This window comes from Chanodichthys erythropterus, chromosome 7, assembly GCF_024489055.1.
Source record: "Chanodichthys erythropterus isolate Z2021 chromosome 7, ASM2448905v1, whole genome shotgun sequence".
NCBI classification, from domain to species: domain Eukaryota; kingdom Metazoa; phylum Chordata; class Actinopteri; order Cypriniformes; family Xenocyprididae; genus Chanodichthys; species Chanodichthys erythropterus.
The window spans coordinates 1,878,321-1,889,176 of record NC_090227.1 but is presented as its reverse complement, the minus strand read 5'-3'; the positions used below and the strand labels follow the sequence as shown (position 1 = coordinate 1,889,176).

At 37.1% G+C, this 10,856-nt stretch overlaps 1 protein-coding gene across 1 annotated transcript; it reads right to left on the bottom strand.

The window, feature by feature from the left end:
* Positions 1-2,102: 2,102 nt before the first annotated feature.
* On the bottom strand, positions 2,103-5,143 carry sb:cb81 (mRNA decay activator protein ZFP36L1-like). Its single transcript, XM_067388920.1, has 2 exons — positions 5,020-5,143; positions 2,103-4,702 (listed from the first exon to the last, which is right to left on the bottom strand). The coding sequence occupies exons 1-2, from the start codon at positions 5,071-5,073 to the stop codon at positions 3,644-3,646; spliced, it is 1,113 nt and encodes a 370-aa protein (XP_067245021.1). The 5' UTR covers positions 5,074-5,143; the 3' UTR covers positions 2,103-3,643.
* Positions 5,144-10,856: the final 5,713 nt, after the last annotated feature.

Here is a 10,856-nt window from a genome sequence, read left to right as displayed (position 1 = left end):
ATTTTTAATCATAGTGGTTGGCTTTGACGGTGGATGTGATCATGCTGTGCTGTCTAACAACAAAAATCAGCAGGCTTTTGGTGCCCTCTGCAGGCATTTGTTATAATATATAATGCATTAAGCATTAACAGTTCAGGAAAACAAATTATTGATGAGTTTAAAGATGCATTGTTTTGGTTAATTTAGAATAAATCTACAGATAGAAACAGATGAATGGTAATAGGCTTAAAACAAACTCCATCTAAATGTGTAGGGTTGAGTTTTCTTTCCATTAGAGTAAAAGACATGGCAGCAAAAATGGACCAAAATATTAAAATTGTCCACTTCATGAAAGAAGTATTACAATAACACCAAAAAAATTAAAAAGATTTATTGATTTAAACAAATTATTAGTGAAACTATGTCTCTCTCCTTGATCGAGTAATTTATTCCAAATATATAGCTACTTGAAAGTAGTTGTTGTTGACTTCTCTTGTGATAAACCTAGTGAATACTAAAGAAGACCATGGTCTCTATATGTGAACTAATTATTTTGTAGAAATCCGTGGAGTATAAAACAATTGCCTGAGTGTAAGGGAAGTCAGAGTTGTCTTAATATATTTAAGGGTTTATAATTTTTTTTAAATAAATAATTATGAGAAGTGCCCTTTTTCCTTTTGAGCCCCTGACCCCCAAAATGTCTGTGCACGTCCCTGTATATATATATATATAGCCTTGATCTCTGTGGCAGATTTGTACGTCAGGAACGTCTCAGAATGAATAGATCTCTTTGTTTTAAAGTATTAGTCTAGCCCTGAGATTCTTAATGAGCAACTGATTCTTCCTGAGGAAGACAGATTTTATCTTGTTATTAGCCAGCAGCTTGTTAATCCAGTGGGAGAGATGTGGGATATTTGTCTCTGATTTAAATTATGCTGTCCTCGTGTGGTTGAAAGGAGAACTGCATCATTTCAAGATACCCAAAGTACTGAGAAAACATTTATTTATCCCAGCTGATTAATCACAGTACATTAAGAAAATGTTGTATTACACATTTTCTTAAAGTTGTGTTTAATTATGCAGATGAGGCATTGTGTATTTAAACTAATTTCCAGAACAGGAATCTGAAAAATTCTTCAAAATTCTTGTTTCATTTTGTATAAGAGTTAAAGGATGCATGTTAAACCCCACAGTAAAACCATCAAGAATATAGATAGGAATAAAACCGTAAAGTTTTTTTTTTTTTTTTTTTTGTGTGTAAAGCTGCTGAAGTAGAGAGAGAGAGAGAAAAAAAGAAACTCATTGCCTTTAAAGATGTATATAAAATAAACACTTAATGTGTATTTTGGATGTTTTGTTTCCTCTAATCTGAAAGATGACAAGCTATGGAAGCAAAATCTCAAAACTGAGCAGTGCCTGAAAAACAGTGGTTTTGCCTGTACTTTAGTGTCCTGTCCAAAGGAATATTATAGCTTTCCCAAACTTATGAATATCCCAGACAGAGTCTGTGTGTGTGTGTGCTTTTGTTTATATTACATTGTGGGGACCAAATGTCCCCACGATGTGTCCCTACGATGTAATATAAACCGACATCGTGGGGACCAGCCACCGGTCCCCACAATGTAAATTAATTAATAAAAATACTAAATGATGTTTTTGTGAGAAAATAAAGGTGTGCACAGTTTCCTGTGATGGTTAGGTTTAGGGTAGGGGGATAGAAAGTAAGGTTTGTACAGTATAAAATGCATTGCGGCCTATGGAAAGTCCCCACAATTCACAAAAACAAACGTGTGTGTGTGTGTGTGTGTGTTTCTTTTTTTTTCACATATAAACCACAAGGTGGCAGTAGCTTCAAACTAAGTGTGTTGCATGAGTTGCCCTTGAAAACCCTTTTTACAGAGATTTGGAGGAAAGACACAGAGTAGATATCAAAGCTTTATATTAAACTCAAAAAACACACACCAGAGTGCATTTGGATGTTAAAATGGAAGGATTGTGCAAGTAGTTGTCAGACTGTGGTGATCTGAACTAATGTTTTATGGAGTTTCCGTCTGCTTCTGAACATAAGTGATTAGGGTATCCAGATAAATACCCCCACCCCTCTCTCGGTTGCATCTGTGTACCCAGCAGTGTCTGGTAAGCTGCTCCGAAGACCTACCGCTCTGCAATAGACTTGCAAATCACTCCTCCCTTCTGCCGCATCATTAGCATACAGATGTTGTTAAGAAAAGGGAGAGTTGCCTCACAAAGGAGCCCTGATGTGAGAAATGCCCCTGCATTTCATTTACTGCCCAGCCTGGTCTCAATGAAAGGCTGCGAGACCTTTGGCTATTGTCCATGACCGTGTGTGACAGTGGGATGTTTCTTAGCCTTCCATGCACAAATGCAGGAACAATGAGCAAAGCAACACACAAAAGCCTTCATCTGTTCACTCGTCCTTTGTGTGTGTTTTCAGCTTGAATAATTAAAAGAGCTGTCAAGTATGCATTTTTCTTTCTTTCAAGGAGGCAGATGGAAGGAGCAGCATTCAACCGCGTTTGAGTCGTGTTTAAAATAAAATGCGAGCGAAGAAGTTTCACCAGAAGAGAGCGAAATGGTCAGCAGTTCATTCGAAGGAAGGAGGCAAAGAATCTTTTGTTCCCTTGAAAGTTTATTTTAAAACAATATATTATAATGAAAATGGGCATTGCCATCCCATGGAATGTAAACAGTTCATTTAAATTATATATAAACAAACATGAAACGAAAGCACAACACAATATACAGTTTTCCCACTTTTCGAAAAAACGAAATAAATAAGTTTTAAGTTAACAAAAGGCAAAAGCGTGTCTTTTCACAAGGCAAAAAAAAGATAATATAAAACACAACCTACGGACATCAGAACTCACAGTTCATGTTATTTGCAAATGACAATTTTCGCCTCTTAAATAAAAAATAAGAGTGCAGAAGACGAAGGCCGTGGTATAGCTTGACTTCTTTCTGGTACATTGTCATTTTCACATTCATGTTGGCTTGCATATGAACATTTTTGACTCTTCCTTGTGGATATCTCTGACTATTATCACTGAGATACAGGACAGTGGAGTGTATCGATAGCACTTTAAAATGATCCTGAGATTCCAACATTGAGACTCTGTGCAGCTGGTCTTCATTAAAGCTAAGAGATAGCTCGTGCAAAGCAGACAAACGGGCTCAAAGAAACAAACAAAAAAGCCTCATCTACATTGTTCCTTCTTCGAAATGCATACAAAACAAAACTGCAAGCAATGCATATTACAAAAAAGCAATAAATAGTTTTTGTTTGTTTTTTTAAAGAAAGCACTACGGTTAAACTACTTGGTAATACTGTCCATTTAAAAATGCCTTAACTAAAGGCTACAGTATGTTCAGGGAGCGGGTTAGACGTTACACTAGATGTATATACTCTAAGTTGCTCGGCTTTGGTTAGACTACAGATGGGTGCCTTGGGAAGGTTCGTCCTACAGACAAAACACTGCAGAACAACTCCCAAAGCAAATAAACCTAAAGTGAAGTTCCCACTGCAGCTTCGAATGGGTATACAACAGTATACATTGTCAACAAAGTTTCTTGCGTTCATGAACTTTCACATGGAGCACTTTACGAATCAAGTGAGTGAGCATGCAATATGCACAGGTAATGGTTTCTAGTCGTCTGAGACAGACAGGCGGCTGAAGATGGGCAGACGCCTGCCCTCGATGCCGGGAGAGTCGCAGCCGCTCAGGCTGCTGGAGCTGGTGTAGTCGTCCTGGTCGGAAAGAGAGTCCGCAGACGCGCTCCGCTGCAGAGCCGACAGGCCTGTGAGCGCGTATGCCAGGTTTTGCACGCTCTCCGAGTCGCTGATGGCGTAGAAGCTCCCGTTGGCACCCAGATCTGCGAACGGATGGCTGTGTTTTAGGGTCCCGGGCTCGGGGAACAGAGGGGACAGCAGGTCGGGACTGCCTGTGGACGGCGGCGGGGACACCGACGACGATCTGGAGAAGGCCAGGGCGTCCGGTACGGCGTGGAAACCACCGAGGGTTTGAGGTTGCGAGGAGAAGCCGCTGAAGCTGACGCTCTGGCGGAGCTGCGGTCGCTCTCGGACGCTCTTCTGTCCGTGCGTGCTCTCCAAAAGGCCTTGCTGCTCGTCCGCGTTGTGTATGAAGTGACAGCGGGCACCGTAGGGGCAGAATCCGATGGTGTGAAAGGTGCGACACGGTTCGGTCTTGTACTTGGGATGCCGGTTGAGGCCTCGCAGCTCTTCCATGCCGTGCGCGAACTGGCATTTGGCCCCGTACTTGCAGGTGCCGCTTTCCTCGTACGTACGGCAGAGCTCCGTCTTGTAGCGAGTAGACAGGGGCGCGGTTGAGGTCGTGCCGAGTATCTTTGAGGGGGACAGGGAGCTGTTACTGATGCTGAGACCGGGCGGTGGCGGAAGAGGGCTGGCTGTCGGGCTCTCGCAGGCCGCCAGAGCGCTCACATGACCCTCGATCATGCTCACGGAGCGGTCTACTCTGAAGGGGATGTGGTTTAGAGAGGAGCACGGCAGCTGCTGCTTCGGCTCGCGGCTCCAGTGCTGGCTGATGGCCGGCAGAGGCCACGGGCTGCTGTCGTTGCTGTTGAATTTAGAGTTGGGAAGAGTCACCGGGCACAGGGAGTGCCTGCGCTGGAATCCCACCACACGCTGCTTCTGTGTGGCATCTGTTAGGTCAATACTGCGGAAGCTCTGGGAACAGACAGAGAGACCTCAGTATAGTTGGAGTGCACATGTTTCAGTGAAGCAAAATAAGCAACTATGGGAAAGCATGAAGAAACACAAACCCTTAAAGGGATTGTTCACACAAAAGGATGTTTTGGCTTGTCTTTATGTGCAGTTAAGGATCGCATTGACATGCATTTCAATTACGTGCAAAAAAAGACTTTCCACAGAAGAAAGAAAGTTTTGAAACAGCATTGCATTTAGTAAATGATGACTGAACTGTCCTTATGAATTGATTTGGATGCTTAATGTTTAAGTTCAAGAAACAAAGTTCATATTCTTACCTTGCAAAATTCGTCATCCAACTCAAGGAAGGGTGTGAGGAAATTTGACGGCATTTTCAAGATGCCTGGCTGTGATTCTTTATGTGCAGTTAAGGATGTGTTGAACTGCTCAACAACTGATGTCAAGCTCTGCTTCTGTTACAACCCCACTGTTGGAATCTCATTTTATAAGCAGAAACTTCTAACCCCGCCCAGCTTTCGAAGAGGCGTGTTTTAGTGCTGGGTTCACACCCCTTCAAGAGTGAGGAAAGTTTGCTCGTGCCCTGTGGAGGATTTCACAAAAGAGCAAACTTTAAGATCATCATCTTTAAATCATGGTGGATTTACATGAAGAAAGTTTAGATTACTTCTAAAGTAGCTCCAAACAGGGTTGTTAGTTAACTAAAACCATTAAAATGTATCTTAAATTCACAAGCTCAAAAATCCTTGACTATATATATATATGAAACATTTGAACTAAAATCTCTCAGAATAGGCTTTGCTTCTCAAGTTAGCATTAGGTTCTGTCTGCAACATGTCAGTTATCTCTCCTCTATTTGTTGTATTCAGCTGTAAATGACTCCTAACCTGAGGCCATTTTCACTACCGTCATTGTCATTGTGAGACACCTCATCATACTTGACGGGGCAAATCAAGTGGGCAATCGTAGCCCAAAATCACCCTCACAGGGATGGGAGTCCCTGGGAAACCCCTGGGAGGAATGAAAACGAGGCAGTGTCATAATTCATTACAGAGATCCAAGACCGTTCAGCTGCATTAAACCGATTAGTCATCTGTACATAATAGTCCATTATCACCAATTTTGAGTCAATGATTTCCAGCAGTAAGGTTTATTGTGAGGATTATACAGCGGTTTGTTGATAACCGTACTGCACTTTTGAGTCTGAGCAGGTTGTTAGATCCTGCCATCAGAAGGATTTCACAATGAAAGTCATTTGGGTCCGGTGCTGTTTTGGACCCCATAAACTTTCATTGTAAGCTCTTGAAAATGTCTTATTTTGGAAGATATGAACGACATGTGGTTGAGATCTGGAACATGTAAATTAGTTAACTTCTGTTACTTTCTATTTTTTCATTTCTGGTATAGTTTTACTTTCCCTTCTCCATCGTTCTTGCATTTAAAGAAACCACGAGCCGTTCTCACCACATCAACTCTTGTGAAACAAGACACTTCAAATATTAGCAAAGCTGATGTGTGGTCAAAAGACACCAATGTCCCTTTAACACACAATGTGTCTTATCACAGAGTGGAGCGTCAACACCTCATACAGTTCTGCTATGAGCACTTGTTGTTTTGTGACTGATAAAGACAGTTAAATTTGGGCAGGGAGATGCACAACTGAAAGCAAAGGCTTTATTTGTTTTCACCAAAGTGTAAGTGAGCCAGATTAAAGCAGGAGAGGCCTATTGTCTTTGTACAAAAAAGTACACTAGAGATAGGACGGGCTTTGAAAGCACTGTTTTGGATACCAGACACTAATGCAACACATTCACTTGTGTCTTTTATTCTAAACTCATACTCTCAGTGTTTGTGCCGATTTAATTGCAGGTATTGTGCTCAGCAGGCCTGAATAAGTTCTTTTGAGACTCATGTCAAAAGACAAAATAGAGAAGTTAGAGGTGATTGCACAATGATGGGCTTTTTGGTTGAAAAGGGGCTTAAAAAAAGGACAATTACACGACATAAAGGCCTCCTGGAGACCTGGGATGGGTGTTGTGCTCCTTCTTGATATATATATTAAGTCAAAGACGTAATGTTTTTTTTTTTTTTTTTTGTCTAAAGGCCTTAATAATAATAAAAAAACAAAGATATGACACCCAAAATATGTAAGGTAGTACAACTAGATCTCTTTTATTGAATCCAAAAGGTTTTAATCATATTTTGCCACATATTAAGGTATTTTAAAGATTTTGAAGTGTCAAAAGGTCATTTGGTTTAACCGTCCAAGGCAAATACAGCTACTTAATTTGTGATTAAAATATCTTAAAATATAATAAATGCATATATTTTTTATTCTGGCATTATTTTATAACATCATATATCAACATAGCGTAAAATGGTATTAAAATTATCATTGCTTTGTTATGAGAAGGAATGTCCGAAAAAAATTAATTTCATTGATGTCATTTGGAGTAACCAATATAAAGGGACCATTTTAGATCAATTCATGCGGTCAGTATCATGTGACAGGATGTGACATCATTCAGACACCTGCAAAGGACCACATGGTCATGAAGCAAAGTAACTAACTCTCTCTTAACTTTTTGAAAAATTCATGTTTTCACTTGATCATACGCATGTCCTGAAACATCAGGTCATTCGGTGCAACCGCTATAAAACATGGAAAATGTTGTAATATTTTAAAAACTTGTGCTAAATTTAAAATGTTTCATTGTCTTTTAGCTAGCTATCTAGATATAAGTCTGTTAGCATTGTTTAAAAATATCGTCATTTGGTATAATCAAAAGTGTCATACGATAAAACTGAATTTTTGGTTAAACCGAATGACTGTTTTGGTGACAAATGTTGTCCATATTGTAAAAAATGACAAAAGCACTGTTAATTGATTATAAAAATCACATAATCTCGTTGTTAACACTTAACAAAACTTAATTTAATTATAAATTATAAATGTAATTATATCTCCATTATGTTTTTTTACACTTTTAAAAACCTTATTCGTCAATGACCCAATATATATATATATATATATATATATATATATATATATATATATATATATATATATATATATATATATATATATATATATATATATTATAGTTAAAGGTAGGGATTGGACCCTAAACTAAAGTGTGTATATATTTGTATATATTTCCTTTTAAATAATTGTGATAGTATACGCAAAACTGTGAATTAAACTGTGGAACTAAATGTGAGCTATAAATAAGGCCTAAGTCAACTAACGAAAGCGTCTGATACTGATCCCTTGCCAGACAGAAGGGTAAAATCTGCTCTTTTTTTTTGTTCATAGACAGGAAGTAATGTGAAAGTCGCTGGGCTACTTATAGACGCCTTACATAAGGCAGAAAAACAAGTGGGTTATCAGCACCCACCCTCCAGCCGTTTAGGAGGTTAAACTGTAGCTGTGAGGTTTTGACCAGCTCTCTGCTGGCTCTCAGCGCAGCCGCTTTAACGAACTGTTTGATATGGAATGCTGCTTCTCTGAGCCCCATTAACACTAAATGATTTTGAGAACAAACGCACCAAGTCATCGTGATAATTGTATGTGGATGAGAACAGATAATGGTGTGGTTTTGAAATAACATGTTTTAGGAGCCCCGTCTTGTAAACATGTACACTGAGCTCCTCAGAAACCATTAAACGATCATTTAGCTGTTCAGTGACTATGCACTATACACACTCTTTACTCCAGTGAATATTTATCAAGGTGCGGTTATGTTTGAAAGTCAGTTAGTCTACAAAAGTCTACAAAAAAGTTACTGTTCACAGAACAATATATGGGGTAAGTTGTCACAACTGAATCAGCCTAAGGCCTTTAGAAAAATGTATGTAATACAGCACAAAAAGATGAGCTGATAGTTTGAATCTAATATCATTTGTGAAAAGAAGTGCACTTATATATTTTTTAAAATACTGTACTTGGAGATAATATCATATTAATGAAATAAAGCCACTTAAAAAGAGTACACTTTCACGACTATATTTCTTACACTCAAATACACTTTTTTTTTAAAGTGCACTTAATGTCACATTAAATGTCACTTTTAAAAGTACATTTTAAATGTGTTAATGATGTTTTGTCATGTTTTAAAGAAGTACATTTATTTAAAGCACATGAAAAGTACTTGATTATAATTTTAACTATAGTGTTATTTGACATTACATTTAAAAGTACTCTAAATGTACTAAACTGCAACTTAATCATTGCAAATTATGTGTATAATTGTGAAATTACATGCAAAGATGTACATAAGTCCTACTTAAGTGGGTCAAAACAAAATACACTTAAGTTCAACTAACTGCAGTTAATATAAACTTAAACTATAATACATTTGGTGACACTTTTGTATACACATATAAACTATTAACTACGACTTTTCCCTCGATAAACTCCTAATTTACTGCTTATTAATAGTTGGTAAGATAGTTGTTAAGTTTAGGTATTGATTAAGAATGTAGAATATGGTCATGCAGAATTAATATGTGCTTTATAATAAACAGCCAACAATATTATTATGTATGCTAATAAGCAACTAGTTAAACGACCCCATTTAATTGTAAACAACATGCAATTAAGTGTTCAAATACATTGCATTAATTTCACACAAGTATGTTCTTTATAAGCACATTATTTCCATAATAAGTAGTTTGGAAAAAGTTTTTTGAAGTGCACTTTTTCACAAGGGATTTTGGGCTTTCGAGTAAAAACAACTTTCCCTGATCTCATATTTGAATATTCACACACATGGAAACATATTTTATTGGTCGCTTGCTTATTTGAGGTCAAAAGAGGCCAATATCCCTTTGATCCATATTCAGATAACAGTACAGATAACTTGTCGTAGCACGTCTTCCTGTTCGGTCAGCATGTGTTCCCATCAGAAGAGAAGTTTCCTTCCCCCTCAAACTATCATCTCTGCTTTACTGCCGCTCTGACTTCACCCCCTCTGGAAATGGACCGACCTGCTTTGTGTTTTCTCCACAAGGGCCCTTTTGTTGCAGGGCTCCATATGCCAGACAAGGGACTCAAAGACTTGTTCCCCCAGCTCTGGCCGTAAACACGTCTGGCCTGGAGTGGGGGAAGGTTACGGAGGGAGTGGACGGTTTCTTGTTGAGCTGCAGTGGTGTGAATGGGGTGTGGGTCACTTATAGGTCTGAACGTTGCTAAATCAATACGAGAAGCAGAGGGTGTATAGAAGCTGCCCTATGTGAGTGTATACGTCCTCTGTCCTGAACACAGTGCACAGAGCGGTTCCCACACACACACATACACACTGACCACAGGGACATACAACACCCTGCTTTTAAATGGAAAGACTGGACACAGATTGAATGAACACTTCCCAACTGAGAAAGACTCGCTGCATACGGACTCATTTACAATGATAAGACTCTAATATTTGGGAATGCACCAACATTAACTGTCGGCCCTATATCGATAAGCAAATAGTAATTATTTAAAAAAAAAAAAAAAGAAAGAAAAAGTAATATAATATCAAAATAATAATATACATTTAGATCTTTGCCATCATCTAACGCTCACATAAAGTTAATCTTTAAAACATCAATAATTTCATAACACTATTAAATGCAATTTTTAAATCTCAAAAATACATTGTGGAAATGCACTTGTTGCATTAAAAAATATTGAATTGTTTTTAGTTTTATTTACACAAGAGTATAGAATTTTAATAATAATTTTAAATAATAATTTAAAAGAAATAATGTAGAATTTTTATTTTTATTTTAAGTAATAAATCAATTATATATTTATTCAATTATATATTATTTTCTATTCTATATTTTACAAAAATAGTATTTTTTGTTTTATTTACACAAAACAGTATAGAATTTTAATAATTTAACAAAATAATTAAATTATAAATTATATATATATATATATATATATATATATATATATATATATATATATATATATATATATATATATATATATGTAATTTATATATTTATTTCTGATTTAATTAATTATTGTGTTACAATATTAAAATTCTATATTATATTCTATTTATTAATTTATATATATATATATATATAATTTATTATTTAATTGTTGCATTTTTTAAATATCAAAAATAAATGCTATACTATTTTGTGTAAATAAAACTAA

Bases quoted from the DNA above. Each gene is read 5' to 3' on its own strand.
- sb:cb81 (XM_067388920.1), bottom strand. From the start codon at position 5,073: ATGCCGTCAAATTTCCTCACACCCTTCCTTGAGTTGGATGACGAATTT. The intron at 4,703-5,019 runs GTAAGAATATGA...GTCTGTTCCCAG, and splicing joins TGGATGACGAATTTTGCAAG to AGCTTCCGCAGTATTGACCT.